Consider the following 20,309-nt stretch of genomic DNA (forward strand, 5'->3'; position numbering starts at 1 on the left):
CCAGCATATGTTTTACGTAGCGGATGCCCTTCCAGCCACAACCCAACACTGGGAAACATCCATACACACTCATTCCCACTCATACACCATGCACAATTTAGCCTACCCAAATCACCTGTACCACATGTACCAGAGCACTTGGAGGAAACCCACACGAACGCAGGGAGAACATGCAAACTCCACACAGAAATGCCAACTGACCCAGCCGTGGCTTGAACCAGCGACCTTCTTGCTTTGAAGCGACAGCACTACCTACTGCACCACTGCGTTGCCCAAATCTACTATCTATAAAAGTTTATTTATTTACATATAGATATGTATACATAAAGATATATCCATGTGTACGCATACATATATACTTGTTTTTATATCCTCCTGGGGACTTAAAACTGAATTAAGGCAGTTCTGAAGACAAAATGGTCCAACCTGGTATTACTTAGGTGTACCTAATAAAGTGACCGGTTAGTGTGTATGTGTGTATATATATATATATATATATATATATATATATATATATATATATATATATATATATATATATATATATATATATATATATATATATATATATATATATATATATATATATATGTGTGTGTGTGTGTGTGTGTGTGTGTGTGTGTGTGTGTGTATTTAGTTATTCATAATATTATTATTATTATTTTATTAATTCTGTCTAGGTCAGTGTCCTCAACAGGTACCTATAAACACAATAACATTTTAAACAAATGTTATTTTAAGCAAGAAATTAAAACCATATTAACATGGTAAATAACTAATAAATGAATAAAAGTTAATGAATTGAGATGTATTATTGGTGATTGGATGGATTTTGTCTCGATTTACCATGAACATGGGAAAGTTAAGACCTGTTTAAAATTAATTAAGGGTGAATTTAATACTTTTATGACCTAAAATTCTGTTTTTGTAATGTAAGACCCCACAGACATCCTAGATTAAAAGTAGACAGTTCTAACTATGCGATGGCTGATTAATCACCATTAAAACACTGAACTTCTAGCTACAAGGCACAAGACATGAAGCAAACGCTATAGACATCCATCATGCTCTGTGTGCAGCAACAGTTTCTCACTGGCAGGTAGTCTTGTATATGAAGGTGTGTGTGTGTGTGTGTGAGTGTGTGCGTTGTTGGTTTGCGTGTTTCATTTATTTGGTTCCACTCCATTGGCTTAATGCTGTTAATGTTGAGTGGCAATATTTTACCGTGGGTAATGCAGGTCAATGCGGTTTCTGATTATGTGCTGTTAACATTTTACTCTTTCAGAGTGTGGAAATTCCCATCAGCCAGAGCCCCAGATATTGACACAGCTAAAATCCGCATGATGTATTCCCGAAATCCGTCTGAATGACATGCATATGAGAGATGCATTAAAGTGTAAATGAGGCAAACGCTGAGCACACTCAGAACAGATAATTTTAATTGAAAACTTTGGCTTGTGCGCTGGGGTGAAACGACAAAAATATTGAGAGCCGTTTCATATTTTTCTCTGCTGAATAAAAGCAGCTAATTATTCATTTAGCACACAATATATTTATTTAACAAGGAGCTGTGCGGGGCTGGTAATTTTCAAGGCTATGAAATTACATCATTTGTTCATTTTCCAGGAAAAAATTATTCCAAGAAAGTCTTTCAATGCACAAACTTAAAGCTCTCATACAGGCACACACAGTGACAGGTCGCCCCCTATTGGATAAAGGTGTTGTGCCTTTCCTACTACGTACAGTTGAAGTCAGAATTATTAGCCTTCTTGAATTATGAGCCCCCTGTACAGTATAACTTTCTCCAATTTCTGTTTAACAGAGAATTTTTCAGCACATTTTTAAACATAATAGTTTTAATAACTCATTTCTAATTTATAACTGATTTATTTTATCTTTGCCATGATGACAGTAAATAATATTTAACTAGAATTTTTTTTAAGATGCTAGTATTCAGCTTAAAGTGACATTTAAAGTCTTAACTAGGTTAATTAGAGCAATTAGGCAAGTCATTTTATAACAGTGGTTTGTTTAGTAGACTATAGAAAACAGATGTTGCTTAAGGGGCTAATAATATTGACCTTAAAATGATTTTTTAAAAACTGTATTTTAGCCAAAATAAAACAAATAAGGCTTTCAGAAAAAACTATATATTATTATATATTATAGGAAATACTGTGGAAAGTTTCTTGCTTTGTTAATCATTGTTTGGGAAATATAAAAAGTGCTAATGATTTTGATACAACTGTATTTTATATTTAATTATTATATCTTATTACTTATTATGCTGCATTTCTTAATTATCAGTTAGGTTAAAGTAAATATTTATAATTTAATAAAAGCATGCTTATAGCAATTAAATATTTGTTGTTTGTATTTTAATTATTGGTTATGGATATCAGGATTTTTGATAGACTGGACTTGTGCACATAAAGCTGTAAACAAAAATGCATGTATTATTAGATTATTGGTGTACAAAACCCTATTTTAGTACAAATTTAAATCTGTTAAATATTATTAAATTTAACCAATTTTATACTTATTTCTTTCTAATTGTTTAATTGTTATTTTTTATTATTATTTTATCACAAAAAAAATTCTTGTTTCTAGTCCAAATATCTAACAATTCTTACATTAAGAAGCATTTTCTAGACCAGCAAAAAGTACGGTCTTGTTTTTTTTAGAAATAGTGAGTCAAAATTAAGTCAGTTTCTTCTTAAAATATGCAAAATAATCTGCCAGCAGGGTAAAGTAAAATCATTTACTTTAAACTTTAATTACATTGTTCCATTAAAATATATTTACTATTAATAACAGCACGTTTTTTAAATAATAGTTTTAATAACTCATTTCTAATAACTGACTTCTTTTATCTTTGCCGTGATGACAGTAAATAATATTTGACTAGATATTTTTAAGATGCTAGTATTCAGCTTAAAGTGACATTTATAGGCTTAAATTGGTTAATTAGGGTAATTAGGCAAGTAATTTTATAACAGTGGTTAACAAATATTGCTTAAGGGGGCTAATAATATTGACCTTAAAATGTTTTTTTAAAAGAAAATGTATTCTAGCTGAAATAAAACAAATGAAACTGTCTTCAGAAAAACAATATATTATAGGAAATACTGTAAAAAAGTTTCTTGCTTTGTTAATCATTGTTTGGGAAATATAAAAAGTCCTAATGATTTTGACTTCAACTGTATTTTATATTTATTTCTTATATCTTATTACTTATTATGCTGCATTTCTTAATTATTAGTTAGGTTAAAGTAAATAATTTGATAAAAGCATGCTTATAGCAATTAAATATTTGATGTTTTTATTTTAATTGTTATTGATGGATATCTGGATTTTTGATAGACTGGACTTGTGTCCACTCTAAATTATGATTTTGCACATGAAGCTGTAAACAAAAATGCATGTATTATTAGATTATTGGTGTACAAAACCCTATTTTAGTACACATTTAAATCTGTTACTTATTTCTTTCTTACTTTAACCTAACTAATAATTAAGTAATGCAGCAAAATAAGTAATAAGATATAATAATTAAATATAAAATACAGTTGAAGTCAAAATCTTTAGCACTTTTTAGATTTGCCAAACAATGATTAACAAAGCAAGAAACTTTTCACAGTATTTCCTATAATATATAGTTTTTCTGAAGAAAGTCTTATTTGTTTTATTTCAGCTAGAATACATTTTCTTTAAAAAAAAACATTTTAAGGTCTATATTATTAGCCCCCTTAATAAATATTTGTTAACCACTGTTATAAAATGACTTGCCTAATTACCCTAATTAACCTGGTTAAGCCTTTAAATGTCACTTTAAGCTGAATACTAGCATCTTAAAAATATCTATTCAAATATTATTTACTGTCATCATGGCAAAGATAAAAGAAATCAGTCTAAATATCTAACAAGTCTTACATTAAGAAGCATTTTCTAGACCAGCAAAAAATACGGTCTTGTTTTCAGAAATAATGAGTCAAAATTAAGTCAGTTTCTTCTTAAAATATACAAAATAATCTGCCAAGGTAGTAAGCAAAATCATTTACTTTAAACTTTACTTATATTGTTCTATTAAAATATATTTACTATTAATATATATAATTTTGTGGCTCAGAAGTATCGGTTTAGGCACCGGTACTGTTTTAAAATATCGATTTAGCACCGGTATCGAAATAACCCCAAACGATACCCAACCCTAGTGTGTGTATATGTGTGTAATAAGCAATTAAGCAATGCACCACAACTGTTATGTAACGTGAATAAAAGCAAAGTGTTTCTCATTTAATAGAAGATCTGAAGTGTAACTGACGTTTCAACAAAGTCTGAAAGCTTTCTCATATTTGAACATCACACAAAAAGAGAGAAAAACTTATAGAACAGAGGCAGACAGAGAAACGGAGGTAGAGACAGTCGGAGAGACAGACTTGCATACTAAGTGTTGCTGCCGGACAGCCAGTGGGTTCACGCTGAAGGTCACGCTTCTCTGCATGTTTCCTCTGAGAGTCACAGCACATCTGTCCTCTCTGTCTTATATGGAAATCATCTATCATGTCATACTTTGATTGGTCCCTGAGGGCCACATGACAGGAAGCACAGCCTGGCCCCGGGTGCCTTATAGGATATAACAAAGGAGTGTTTGCAGTCATGTCTCATCACCAGCGGTTGCTTTTTGCAGCCACGTCCTCGTCCATGATTCGTGGAAGCCGGCCGCTGGCTCCGCCCTCCAGGTATCCGGACTTCACAACAAACGCTTCTGGAATTTTCCTCTTTTTACTTAAATCTGATATGAGGGAAAGAGTTTCAAAAGAAAAAGGCGTCAAGCGTTTAGATTTATACACCATATGTCGGAATATTTTCATGCATGGTTTGTTCAGCGAATAAAAGTGACCTGCGATGGCGAGAAGCATCTTCCGGCGAGCTCCAAATGTGCTCACACCCACTTCCTTCAAATCCTCATCCGAGAGCGTGAGGAACGTCTGATAATCGATCTGACAGATGGGAGAACATGATTAATCTGTCTTTTAGGTGGGAAATAGATAGCTTCATCCAAATTATATAAAATAATACCAACAACAGTGTTAGTTATAAATAAATCGAGACCGATAATTCTAAAGAAACGCATCTTTGTTGATATTAAAGGAGTTATGAATATATGAGTTATACCTGTTTAAAATATATAAGGTCACTGTGCTGTTCACCTTATGTTTCGAGTTAAAGAACTATTCAAAATAACTTGTAAATTAGTATTGAACAAGTCACCATTTTTCTCAGAAAACATTTCTGAAGGTGCTGTTGACTTGAAATTCAACATACATCGGATGTTGGTAACAACCAAAGAAATCCATATATGCAAAGAAAACAAATCTAATTAGTTTAGAAATTAGGTTATGTGTAATAAAATGAAATGACACAGGGAAAAAGTATTGAACACATGAAGAAAGGAAGGTGTAGTTTGACAGAGAAAGCCCAGACAGCAGCTGAAATCTCTCAGTAGTTCTTCAGCAACCCTCTGCCCTTCCTCAGTGTAAATGAATATCAGCTGCTTCAGTCCAACATCTACATTAGCAGGAGGATGAAGATGAAACCAGGGTGGACATTTCAGCAAGACAATGATCCAAAACACAGCCGAGGAATCTCTCAGATGCTTTCAGAGAAAGAAAATCAAGCTGTGGAATGGCCCAGCCAATCACCTGACTTAAATCCAATAGGAAACACAAAATAAAGCTCAAATTTGATATGCCAGACCCACAGAATCATCAAGATTTTGACACTCTGTTGAAGTCTGAAAATCTCACACCTGGGGTCCGTTCTTCGTACCTCGCTTAAATGATCTAAGATGATTTGGCAGATCCTGGATCTTTTAATCTTGATAACTGATCTCTCGCTAATTTGGTTCTCCAAACAAGTTCGCGAATCAGATTAGAATGTCTGGATGAACTGATCTGAGATCACTGCGTGTGTTGTGGACAGATCTATCAATCCTCGAAATCATGATCAGCAATGCAACGATTGGCTGACGGCACAGCTGCGTAATGACATCATCTGATTAATATTCAATTATCCATGTGAGCAAAATTACATCAAATTAGCAGTAAACGGCTTGTTAAATATGACACGCAATAACTTTCCACATTTGTTGTGAGCTGCAGGCTTTACACTTTCATTTGTCAAGACAAGAGTATTCATCATGTATTTCAATGCAAATCAGTGTATTTAGTTCTACATTTAGAAAAGATTTTCTTTATTATTGTAGCCGTTTTTTAATCGGTGTAAAGAATAACTGGTTGTTTACAAAAGCATTTTCATATTGGTAAAGGTGTCTGCAACTTTTGTGAAGCATCAAATCACCGGCATATTAACTATCAAAACATGTTTATGACTACATAAATGTATTATTGCTTTAAAAAAAGTCACATATTGTGCATTTCTATTATTATTAATTTGTACTAAAGCGATCTAAAAAGTTCATGTCAATAAGTTTTCTCTTTGCACCAGATGGCAGTCTTTGTACTTTCATTTTGAGAGTGCAGATTGTATACGTTTTATTAATATGTATAACTTTATTTATTTTATTAATGACTATAACTTTATATATATAGTTAAAAAATATGTACCATTTTCCCAAGTGTATATAACTACTACTGTAAGAAAATATCAGAATTCGGAACATACTTTCTGTATTATCTTTGCTTGAACTGAGCTGATCTAATCCTGTTTATATGAATTGAACCTGCTCCCGATCAGGTTTGACCTAGCAGAACTGTTGCCATGACAACAACTCTCGGATCAGCTTTGAAGAACGAAACGATCCTGGATCGTGTCAAATCGTCAACATCCAAATCCAGCTAACTGAGTAATCCACGTACGAAGAACGGACCCCAGAGCAACACATGTGACTTTATTTATTTGTTATTTATTTTTAATTATTTTAATAGAAAAACAAGAAAATAAAGTGGGACACATGTTTTAGTCTTTTTCATTATTTTCAATCATTTTTATTTTAATTACTACACTTACAATTGACTTATTTTTATTTACTTGCAAGTAAATGTACGTTAATTTAAGAATGTTTAGGTATTTTAAAAACAAAACATAAATACTCAGGAAAAAAACTCTGTCATTGCACATAGTTATTTAGTTTAAAAAAAAAGAAACAGTTCTGCACAAAGAAATCTAAGTTTCTTGCTAAATTTCAAAGATCTGATGCCAGCTTTGCCTAATCCAGTTGACTAGTAGGCATAAGCCAGTATAAGATTCTGACATTATGATAACTGTGGATAAAAATATCTCAGTTTCACAGTATTGTGGTTACTGCTCTAAAATGGAGCAGTGCCAATAAGTTTAGGGTGTAAGTTTGTCATTTCCAATGGAGGCATGCGACTTGCACGATGACCACATGGTGTGCAAGCTGCGTACACGTGACACATGTGTATTTTCCAGGTGCACCTAGTTGAAAAACATCTGAACTTTTCCAAATATTGCCAGTGCAACATGATTCATGTAGGGAGAACTAACCAATCTGCTTCACACATTGTATGGAATATAAATATTTCAGTAATGACGGCAGACTAATTACCTCAGACAAACACAGCGCATCCAAACACTGCAATGCTTTTTACTTTTCTCCATGAACTTTAGCTGCAGCAATTGTTTGTCCGTTTGTCATCCTCTAAAAGAATGGTTGAGGATCGCCTGGTTATGAAAAACACCAGGCACGAGGGCAAAGCCCATTTAAAATGGTGAAGGAAACCACATGCTCGCGCTTGTCACTTCAGGTCAAAATAACAACATGTGAAAATGAGTGCGTGTGAGGAGGTTGCAAATAAAAAAGGATGTGAGGATGTTGCCAGAGCCACAAGTTTTCTTGTGCATCCCAGCCACTAGCTTCCCATCTGAAAGATTGTTAAGCATCCCACGTCAACACGTGGAGAACATGCAAACTACACACAGAAATGCCAACTGACCCAGTCGAGGCTCGAACCAGCGACCTTTTTGCTTTAAGGTGAATGTCCTACCCACTGCACCACTGCGTCGCCTATTTGCCTTAGTAATGTTGGTAAATCAAATTTTACATTTAAAAATCCTATTATTCCTAAATGTATTGTTAAAAATATTCAATAATTAACAATACCGCATTATATGAAACATGATTTTGTGATAATTTTTTTGGCAATATCGCCCAGCCATAACAGTATACATAATAGTTGGCGGTTCATTCCGCTGTAGCAAACCCTGATAAATAAGTAACTAAGCCAAAGGAAAATGAATAATTGAACCAATAATATTTGATTTTTTCTTTTATTTACAAGAAAATAAAGTGAGTCACAGATATCCAGACCTTTTTTAAATTAATTTCTGAATACTAATATTTTCATTTATTTGCAAGTAAATGTATGTTGATTTACGAATGTTTAGATTTTTTATTTAAAAACTGTAATACTAAGTGTCTCTCAACTCTTTCGATGCACTTTAAAAACCAACTCTTCGTTTAAAAGAAACAGTTCTGCACAAAGAAATCTAGGTTTCTCGCTAGCAGCTAACTTTCAAAGAGCTGATGCCAACTTTGACAAATCCAGTTGACTAGTTCAATCTCAAACTTTTAAGCCGTGCCTTTGTTGCCAGGGAGACTAAAATACTTCAGTTCATCCTCATTCCTAAAGGTGCTCAGAAGCGTTCGGATCCAGCAGGTTTGTGTGTAATCAGACAATAGCGCTGCGTGTGTGGGTGTGTATGTGTGGGTGTGCCGTCTGGGACGTGTGTGTGTGTGTGTGTGGGCAGTGTATTTACCTCCTGTTGTTGGAAAATATCGATGTATTTCTCCAGCCCCAGCTGTGCCAGTAACTCAATAAGATCGTCAGCGTGGGCGGGACTGGGAGACCTGCCAATCAAATGTCTGGATACCGTAGCCCCGCCCTCGGTCAGAAAGACATCCGCTGCAAAAGGTCAAAGGTCACAAATTAGACGCTCATAACGCAGGTGTGACGGTTTAATTTCCCAGAAGGATCCGGATCACCTCTACAGGCATAAGTGATTGTTTCACCTTGAAATGAAGCTGCTGGCTGAATGAAATTGCGTAATGAGCAGCTAAACTAATTTAATTGTTACTGTTAATTAAACAAGGTATGCCAGGGCCTGTGTAATTAGGGAGTTGAGCAGCACACGTACATGATCGGGATGCTGACAAACTGTAGGAGGAGGAGGAAGGAGGAGGAGATGAAGATGCAGATCCACGTCTTTCTCTCCAGTTCTCAGAGTCGCTTCCGGTCCAGCCGTGTTCCTTCCCACTCCACGACTACAAGACAAATGTTAAAGTTAAAGTTCTCATATTCATGACGCACACTGAATTGAAAGAGTACTGAAATGTGATTAAAATGTAGGGTGGTGCATGATTTTATTCTCATCTTGTTTAAAAATATAATGATTATTTGCAATATTACTGTCTAACTTTGCAATATTATTACACTAACCGGCCTCTATATTAGGTACACCTGTCCAACTGCTCGCAAATTCAAATCACATGGCAGCATCTTCATGCATTTAGGCATGTAGACATGATCAAGACGAGCTGCTGCAGTTCAAACTGAGCATCAGAATGGGAAAGAAAGGGGATTTAAGTGGCTGTGAACGTGGCATGGTTGTTGGTGCCAGACGGGCTGAGTATTTCAGAAACTGCTGATCTACTGGGATTTTCATGCACAACCATCTCTAGGGTTTACAGAGAATGGCCCGAAAAAAAAAGAAATATACAGTTCTATGGGAGCAAATGCTTTGTTGATGCCAGAGGTCAGAGGAGAATGGCCAGACTGGTTCCACCTGATAGAAAGGTAACAGTAACTCAAATAAGCGCTTGTTACAACTGAAGTCTGCAGAAGAGCATCTCTGAACACACAGCACGTCCAGCCTTGAAGCAGATGGGCTACAGCAGCAGAAGACTACACCGGGTGCCCCTCCTGTCAGCTAAAAACAGGAAACTGAGGCTACAATTCACACAGGCTCAGCAAAACTGGACAATAGAAGATTGGGGAAACGTTGCCTGGTCTGATGAGTCTCCATTTCTGCTGCAACATTCGGATGGTCGGGTCAGAATTTGGCGTTAACAAAATATAAGCATGGATCCATCCTGCCTAGTATCAACAGTTTAGGCTGCTGGTGGTGGTGTAATGGTGTGGGGGAGATTTTCTTGGCACACTTTGGGCCCATTAGTACCAATTGATCATCATGTCAACGCCACAGCCTACCTGAGTATTGTTGCTAACCATGTTCATCCCTTTATGAGCACAGTGTCTCCATCTTCTGATGGCTACTTCCAGCAGGATAACGCGCCATGTCAAAAAGCGCCAATCATCTCAGACTGGTTTCCTGAACATATCAATGAGTTCACTGTACTCAAATGGCCTCCACAGTCACCAGATCGCAATCCAATAGAGCACCTTTGGGATGTGGTGGAACGGGAGATTCGCATAGTGGATGCGCAGCCGACAAATCTGGAGCAACTGCGTGATGCTATCAAGTCAACATGGAGCAAAATCTCTGAGGATTATGTCCAGTATCTTGTTGAATCTATGCCACAAAGGATTAAGGCAAAAGGGGGTACTAGTAAGGTGTACCTAATAAAGTGGCCATTGAGTGTATAATACATTTACTTGAATTAAAAAGTAGCATTTTTATCAAATAAATGCATTCTTGGTAAACATAAGAGACTTATTTTTTTCTATAATACAGAAAGCAGCAGCATGAACATTCAGCAAAACGTCTGCTTTTGTGCTCTACAGAAAAAAAAAGAGAAATCCTGGAGGTTTGAATGATGACAAAAGTTTCATTTTAGACTGAACCACCGCTGAAGAAGCGAAGTGGGAGAAACACAAACAGATTTCAATAACTTTTCAATTTGAATCCTTCACGGGGGTTTCACTTATTCTCAGAAATAATGCGATTCGAACAGCAGTAACAATCAAAAACAGATTCAATCAGTGCTGCAGAGCGGCGCTAAACTGCTTCCATTGAGCTCTTTAATTGAGAGAGTCTCATTATCCCAGCGGAGAGGAAATGAGGGAGGAAGTGAAGGAAACGGTGATGTGCGGCTCACCGTGTGCTCAAACACTTCTCTGATTGGAGCTCCGAGTCTTTTCTCTATGATTACACCGCTTTGAATGAAAGGCCCACTGTATTCAACACATCACAAATCAATCCCTTTAGAAAGCCTCGCACTCTAGTTTCCAAACACAGGTGGGGGATTGTGTGGTCTGTCAGTCAGAAAACACACATCTGGGTTTAATATGTTTACAATCAGCACATTAGCATACGCTCAGGTGAATGCAACCTGATGAATTTATTTCAATGCTGCATTGACAACATTAAAATGACTGTTTAATAGTTTGGGGTTGCTGAGAAGAAGACATATATTCTGTTTACTAAAGCTGCATTTATTTTATTAAGAATACAGCGTAAATATGTAAATTGCAATGTGTAAAATATGTACAAATGTATTTTAATATAGATGCAAAGCTGAATATTCAGCATCAATACTCCAGTCTAAAGTGACTTCATATTGCGATTTGATGCGCAAGAAGCATTAGACATTAGAACTACCAGAATTCTATACTAATTACCATACACTCTCAGAAAAAATTTTACATGATGGTACAAATAATGTTGCTTAAGTAACAGTTTTGTACTTCTGTAAAAGTTGTACCTTATATGTTGCAGAAAGACCTCTTATGATACTGTTCTGTACCTTTTATGGTACAATTGAAATGAAGGTGCACAATTGCTCTAAAAAAAAAGTGACTACGTGTTAGACAGCTCCTTGTTTGGGAACAGAGATGAGGTTCTCAAGGTGAATGCGTACCTTGGCTCTAAAGGTCAAACGACAAAAAATAAGGTCAAGAATCTTGGTGTGACTCTGGAGTCAGATCTGAGTTTCAACAGTCATGTCAAAGCAGTCAGTAAATCAGCACACTATCATCTCAAAAATATTGCAAGAATCAGATGCTTTGTTTCCAGTGAAGACTTAGAGAAACTTGTTCATGCTTTTATCAGCAGCAGGGTGGATTACTGTAATGGACTCCTCACTGGCCTTCCCAAAAAGACAGTCAGACACTTGCAGCTCATCCAGAATGCTGCAGCCAGAATTCTGACCAGAAGCAGGAAATCAGAGCACATCACACCTGTCCTCAGGTCTCTACACTGGCTGCCAGTTACATTCAGAATAGATTTTAAAGTATTATTACTGGTCTATAAATCACTAAATGGCCAAGGACCTCAATACATTACAGATATGCTGACTGAATACAAACCTAACAGATCACTCAGATCTTTAGGATCATATAAACTAGAAGTTCCAAGAGCTCAATCAAAGCAGGGTAAATCTGCCTTCAGCCACTATGCCCCTCGCTGCTGGAATCAGCTTCCAGAAATGATCAGATGTGCTCCAACATTAGGCACATTCAAATCAAGACTGAAAACACATCTGTTTAGCTGTGCCTTTACTGAATGAGCACTGCTACTGTACGTCCAACAGATCGCACTATTATGTTTTTCGTTTTCTTTTTCATTCTTTTATAACCTATTTTAACTCATTTTAATTTGTTTTTATCTGTTTTTATTAATTTTTATTGCCTGCATTTTATTTTCCTAAACTTGTCTTTTTTATTCCTGTTTATGTAAAGCACTTTGAATTGCCACTGTGTATGAAATGTGCTATATAAATAAACTTGCCTTGCCTTGCCTTGCCTTGCCTTCTTTATTACAATATCTATGAAATTAAATATTACTGGAAAGGCAAAGTGATTTGTGAATAATATCCATGCTAAAACAGATCATTTAAAAGCATGTTTAAAGAAACTCATAAACATTAATTATTAGGTTTATAATACAAAACAACTGGTAATACAAAGCTATAGGTTTAAACTTCACATTTAAGGCATTTTTGGTAAGCTTGGTAAGCATCTTTTGATAAATACAGCTTCATTATTGATATCTGCACCTTTTGGCATTTGCTTTCCACTTCGCACATGAGTAGGGTTGTAACAATATACCGGTATGACGGTTTACCACGATTTGAACGTGCACGATTATCATACCATGAACAATTGCATATCAACGGTTTTAACCCTTAAAGACAGAGACAGCCGCCTGCGGCTAAAAATAAGTATTGCTCTTAAATGTTTAATAACTTTTGATCCGCTGATCCGATTCATACAATTCAAAGATTGGCATAAAGAAGAGAATCTCAGCTTTCCAGTGCTGTATCACATAACATTCGCGGACTTTCAGAGGCTCTGGAATCAGTGCGGTTACATCATCAAAATTTGACCACGCTGATTTGACAAAGAAACGCTCGTCACTGTGTCTCCGGACAAATCAGACATGATACATTGATGCATTGTCCCTACTCCATGCCCAGATTGGTTCAAACTCGCTATATCACAACCAATAAGCATAGGTTTCGCTTTTGTTTGTGGACCAAGCTTTTTGAACAACACGGAATGAGAGATAGGCATACATTTATGCGCGGCTAAATAAAACGCAAAAAAAAAGTTTTGCATGAAATTATTCTCATACTAAGTACTTTTGCATGCACAGCAGCACAGAAACATGACAAAACAGTGACACAGCAAAGACGAACTGCTGCTCTTGCTGTTTTCAAAAGACGCAAATGAAGATGCAGCTGTTTGTCTGCATTGCAGACAACCATATCCTTGCTGGCACATAAAATCTAGGGATGTTCCATATTGAATCTAGTTTCGTTATGTAACTATTTATAGTATAGTAAATATTTATATCTATTTTTTACTGAGGATTTGCACCATGTTTATTTGGACTTTATTTGGACTTTGACACATTATTTATTATTTTTCTTTTTTTTATTTGTTCATTGTAAGTGGTGTTGTTTATAGTAACTAAAAATATATTATTTGGAAAAAGTCAAATTTGCTTCACTGTTCTATTATTTTGTAACATACCGTATACCGCGAAACCGTCAAACCGTGGTATTGTTTTAGACGATTATCATACCGTGAAAAATTCATACCGTTACAACCCTACACATGAGCTTGCAAAAGTCCTGCATGTGTGAACGGTTCATGAAGACATTTTAATATTGTAAAACTAATCAAACATTGTGCATATCTCATTACAATATTTATTTATTTATTTATTTATTTATTTATTTATTTATTTATTTATTTGACATGAACATCACAATTACACTGGACAACCACATGCATTTGTTTAAAAGTTATAGTAAACTTGCTAATTCTCAACACCAGTCCACAGGAGGCTTGAAAAAAAAGGACAAAATGGAAATATAATAAATACATATGCACAACATTATAATTCTTTATATAAAATTACTGAAGGCAAAAGCAAAGGCGGCATTTTCCATCAAAATAATAGTAGATTATTTGTGCAAACACTGTTGTTTTGTTTTCAACCACTTTTTAGGAACACTACTAAAAATATTTATATTGCTTTCTGATTTTAGGCTTCAGAAAGCCTAAATAATTCCTGCATAAAGCCTGCATAATTCTATTTCTATTTTAAAAATGAAGCAAATTAAATAAACATTTAAGTGATTACAAAAATATTGTGTGAAAACTAAAGAAAAAAAAATGTGTTAGATTTTAGATGGGAGAATGAAGTTCTGTAACATTTTTGTGAAAGTGTTGTGAAATGTGTAGCCAAAAAAATAGATCTTTTGATTTATGTTAAAGCATTTTTTTTATTCTTTATTGTAAATAAAGGTGCATTTACACAAAAATAAACTTTAAAAATGTCTTTGATGTTTTATATTTACTAAAAATAAATTGACCCATTTTGAATAAAGCAAAATGCCTTTAAATAGTTCTTGATGGAACACATTTGACACTGTTAAGGTACAAAGTGTCTTTTTTGATTTGCACCTTTGATGAAGGTATAATATTGTATCTGCAGGTTTTAAAAACCAAAGGTTTTTCATGTCCTTAAAGATTAAAACTGCAAAGTTTTAAGGTACAATTCTGTTCCATAAAAAGGTACTGCCCCAGTGACAATGGGTTGTACCTTCTTTCGTATAACATTGTATGATTTTTTTCTGAGAGTGTAGTGACCATTCTTATAAAAGATGCCATAATGTCACGTCATATTTACATTAAAAGTTTCTATTGAGATACAGCAGGACTTTCAGAGGCTCTGGAATCAGTGCGGTTACATCATCAAAATTTGACCACGCTGATTTGACAAAGAAACGCTCGTCACTGTGTCTCCGGACAAATCAGACATGATACATTGATGCATTGTCCCTACTCCATGCCCAGATTGGTTCAAACTCGCTATATCACAACCAATAAGCATAGGTTTCGCTTTTGTTTGTGGACCAAGCTTTTTGAATAACACGGATTGAGAGATAGGCATACATTTATGCGCGGCTAAATAAAACGCAAAAAAAAAGTTTTGCATGAAATTATTCTCATACTAAGTACTTTTGCATGCACAGCAGCACAGAAACATGACAAAACAGTGACACAGCAAAGACGAACTGCTGCTCTTGCTGTTTTCAAAAGACGCAAATGAAGATGCAGCTGTTTGTCTGCATTGCAGACAACCATATCCTTGCTGGCACATAAAATCTAGGGATGTTCCATATTGAATCTAGTTTCGTTATGTAACTATTTATAGTATAGTAAATATTTATATCTATTTTTTACTGAGGATTTGCACCATGTTTATTTGGACTTTATTTGGACTTTGACACATTATTTATTATTTTTCTTTTTTTTATTTGTTCATTGTAAGTGGTGTTGTTTATAGTAACTAAAAATATATTATTTGGAAAAAGTCAAATTTGCTTCACTGTTCTATTATTTTGTAACATACCGTATACCGCGAAACCGTCAAACCGTGGTATTGTTTTAGACGATTATCATACCGTGAAAAATTCATACCGTTACAACCCTACACATGAGCTTGCAAAAGTCCTGCATGTGTGAACGGTTCATAAAGACATTTTAATATTGTAAAACTAATCAAACATTGTGCATATCTCATTACAATATTTATTTATTTATTTATTTATTTATTTATTTATTTATTTATTTGACATGAACATCACAATTACACTGGACAACCACATGCATTTGTTTAAAAGTTATAGTAAACTTGCTAATTCTCAACACCAGTCCACAGGAGGCTTGAAAAAAAAGGACAAAATGGAAATATAATAAATACATATGCACAACATTATAATTCTTTATATAAAATTACTGAAGGCAAAAGCAAAGGCGGCATTTTCCATCAAAATAATAGTAGATTATTTGTGCAAACACTGTTGTTTTGTTTTCAACCACTTTTTAGGAACACTACTAAAAATATTTATATTGCTTTCTGATTTTAGGCTTCAGAAAGCCTAAATAATTCCTGCATACAGTCTGCATAATTCTATTTCTATTTTAAAAATGAAGCAAATAAAATGAACATTTAAGTGATTACAAAAATATTGTGTGAAAACTAAAGAAAAAAAAATGTGTTAGATTTTAGATGGGAGAATGAATTTCTGTAACATTTTTGTGAAAGTGTTGTGAAATGTGTAGCCAAAAAAATAGATCTTTTGATTTATGTTAAAGCATTTTTTTTATTCTTTATTGTAAATAAAGGTGCATTTACACAAAAATAAACTTTAAAAATGTCTTTGATGTTTTATATTTACTAAAAATAAATTGACCCATTTTGAATAAAGCAAAATGCCTTTAAATAGTTCTTGATGGAACACATTTGACACTGTTAAGGTACAAAGTGTCTTTTTTGATTTGCACCTTTGATGAAGGTATAATATTGTATCTGCAGGTTTTAAAAACCAAAGGTTTTTCATGTCCTTAAAGATTAAAACTGCAAAGTTTTAAGGTACAATTCTGTTCCATAAAAAGGTACTGCCCCAGTGACAATGGGTTGTACCTTCTTTCGTATAACATTGTATGATTTTTTTCTGAGAGTGTAGTGACCATTCTTATAAAAGATGCCATAATGTCACGTCATATTTACATTAAAAGTTTCTATTGAGATACAGCAGGGAAAATAAGTATCGAACACGTCAACATTTTTCTCAAAAAACATATTTTTAAAGGTGCTGTTGATATTTATTTATTTATTATAATTTTTAATTATTATTATTTATTTATTTATTTTATTTTATTATTATTGTATTTGTTTTATTATTTATTTTCTTTTTGAATTGTTTTTTTTTGTAATAATCTATTATCACTATACTTCTGTATGGATTGTTTGTATATTGCATGTTAAATTGTCAATTGTGGTGTGAATGTTTGTTAAACTAGATTTGTAAGTCGTTGTATTTAAATTTCTAAAAAAAAAAAAAATTGAGAAAGTTTAAAAAATAAATAAAGGAAGGTGCTGTGACTTAAAATTTTCCCTGGATGTTGGTAACAACCAAAGAAATCCATAAATGCAAAGAAAACAAAACTAATTAATTTACAAATCAAGTTATGAGTAATGAAATTAAAAATAATACAGGGAAAAATATCGAACACATAAAGAACTGAAGGTGTAGTTTGGCAGTGAAAGCCCAGACAGCAGCTGAAATCTCTCAGTAGTCCTCAGTGTATAATAATATAACTTAAATTAATATACATAATGTATTTCTTATCGAAATAGCTTTAATTTTCTCAGAGAAAAACATGTGTAGTGTTTGTTCCTGCAAAACTCATTTTCATGATGCTGCAGTGTCTGTCGCTGAACTTTGATTTGAGCTTTAGAAAGTCTCCAGATTAGCAGTGTTGGATGTGTGCGAGCACCTGCTGCTGCTGCTGGCTGTGGTGGTTGTTGTTGTTGTTATTGTTGCTGTTGTTGTAGGGTCTGTAACAGCGCCGGCTCACGGCTCGCAGCTCTTTCACAGCGTCAGTAGGCATCGATTTAGAGAAACCCAGACCACTCCAGGTGTCTGTAGGGGTTCGAACCTCCGTCACCACGGGCTTCTGCTGCATAGCTGAAACACACACATTTACACAGATTAAATCGCACACAGGCCCGTCTGCACGCCTGGAACATATACTCAGAACCAGCTCCAGATTTACACTGGCACACAACTGCCGCTCTAATTAAACTCTGTCTGTGTGTGCCTATGTGTGTGTGTATTTGAGTCCTCCTGCATTATTAAACACCTGCCACCTAATTAAACAACTTAATCAAGAGCAGTCATGCAGAAGAATATGCTGCTACTTTCACATCTCTTTCTCTCCGTGTGAAGGAAGTACATTAAATGGTTGTGTCTTTTAAAGTCTATTAAAGTCTATTGGATTTCCCCAATATACTTTATGGTGTCGATATAATTTTAATAGCATCATATTTAGGGGTGTGTGATATTTATAATCAACAATAATTTTGTAATTGTTGTGACTGAGCACACATTATACATTATACACCTTGCAATAAACAAACAGAAACCCAAGTCAGAGTCCAGAACTATTGACTGTTTGAGGCCTATTAGAATATTATTTGTTCATTCATTTATTTTTCTTAGGCTTATTCCCTTATTTATCAGGCAACCCAGGCTCATTGTGGATACGTAGCCCCGCGGACGTTTCTGGAAACCGCGAAATACGTCACGGGAGGTACATATTTGAGCAGTTTTTGTTTTTGCGCGAATCCGCGAGAGGCCGCTGTGCGTGCTTTTTCGCGTCTCGAACGCCTCTCGTTCGCGCGCTGTTCTCGCGTGAAAAGCCGCCGGAGGCCGCTGTGGAGCGACCGTCTGTCCGGCTGACTGGCTAAATGACTGAATGATCGACTGGGCGGCCGATTGGCCGACCCAGCAGCCGCCCTCCTCCTCCTTCCCTAAACCCAAGCGATTTGCAAAAGCCGTCCAGAAAAAAAAAAGGAAAAGCCCTCGTCCGATTTTGACCGCGTTTTCGGATCTTATCCCGTCGCAACTCGTTCGCTTTTATTTTTTGGATTCTGTTTTTCATCTTACAAGATTTCAGGAACCTCTCTTCCCCGGACTCGATCCCGGTCGTCGCTGTGGCCGGCTCCTCCTCCTCCGGGCCTCCGCTCCGCCGACTAAACACTGCGAGCTAAGCGGACAAACTGGTTACGGCGGGAAAGCCCTGGAGGTGAGCCGGCGAGCGCGAAGAGGAGGAGCGGCGTCACACCGCCCCGTAGCGTTCGCTCGATAAAAAACAAAATGCGGCCATACGTACCTCCGGCCACGTAAATTGTGGACTCCAGAAACATCCGCGAGGTTACGTTTCCAGAATGAGCTTGGGTTGTTATCAGGGGTCCCTACAGTGGAATGAACTCCCAACTATTATGGCATGTGTTTTACGCAGCGGATGCCCTTCCAGCCACAACCCAGTACTGGAAAACACCCATACACACTCATTCACACACACACTCATACACTATGGGCAGTTTAGCTTATCCAATTCACCTATAGCGCATGTGTTTGGACTGTGGGGGAAACTGGAGCACCCGGAGGAAACCCACACCAACACGTTGTGAAAATGGAAACTGGCAGAAATGCCAAATGTCCCAGCCGGGACTCGAACCAGTGACCTTCTTGCAGTGAGGCGACAGTGCTAACCACTAAGCCACCCCCATATTATCATTTATTTAAGCCAAAAAAGTCCCTGCATGGGTTTGTGCTTTTTATATTATAAGATAAGATGTATTTCAGCAATACCACATAAGAAAATTGCTGTCTTGCTGAATATCAGCATGAGAGTACGGTCAAGAATGAAATATCAATATTACACAAAAGTGCAACAAACAAGTTCATATTGAGTGAGCTCCATTTCAGACACAACACCGTCTGGGTTTTTTGGGGCCAACGAGAATTGTTTCAAACAAACTGAAGCAGAACATTAGAGCATAAACAATAAGTACTCCTGAATTAATCAGGGACCATTCAAATCAAATAATCAAATCAAATATAAAATATACATAAATAATGCAGTGATAATAAAAAAAAAAATAATGGCATATAATGAATTTTACAAGAAAGTTTATCTACTTCAAAGTTTTATGTTTCAACCTGTTGCTCTTTATTTTGTAATTATTAATGAAATTTACTTGTATTTTTATTGCATAATGTTTAAATGTTGCCTAATATTTGTAATTATTAGTAAATTTGTTAAACCATACATCTTTGAAAAGCCCCTATTATGCATTTAAAAAGGTCATATTTTGGTTTTAGGGGTCTCCAACAGGTCAAAAAACACTTTCATTGTCTTATAATATGCATTCATTTTTATCGAATTATTCCAACGATTCCCATATGATTCGTTAAGCGATTCATTTGTTTCCAAACC

General features: G+C 35.4%; 1 protein-coding gene across 1 annotated transcript in view; it reads right to left on the reverse strand.

Moving 5' to 3' along the window:
* Positions 1 to 4,266: 4,266 nt before the first annotated feature.
* bicc2 (bicaudal C homolog 2) overlaps positions 4,267 to 20,309 on the reverse strand; it is a 44,055-nt gene continuing 28,012 nt past the window's right edge. The window contains 5 exon segments of the mRNA NM_203420.1: positions 4,267 to 4,795; positions 4,904 to 5,003; positions 8,803 to 8,948; positions 9,181 to 9,307; positions 17,802 to 17,992. Of these exon segments, the coding sequence (NP_981965.1) occupies positions 4,668 to 4,795; positions 4,904 to 5,003; positions 8,803 to 8,948; positions 9,181 to 9,307; positions 17,802 to 17,992 (692 nt within the window). The 3' untranslated portion in view covers positions 4,267 to 4,667.

Source organism: Danio rerio, chromosome 14, assembly GCF_052040795.2.
Source record: "Danio rerio strain M-AB ecotype USA chromosome 14, GRCz13ab, whole genome shotgun sequence".
NCBI classification, from domain to species: Eukaryota; Metazoa; Chordata; class Actinopteri; order Cypriniformes; family Danionidae; genus Danio; species Danio rerio.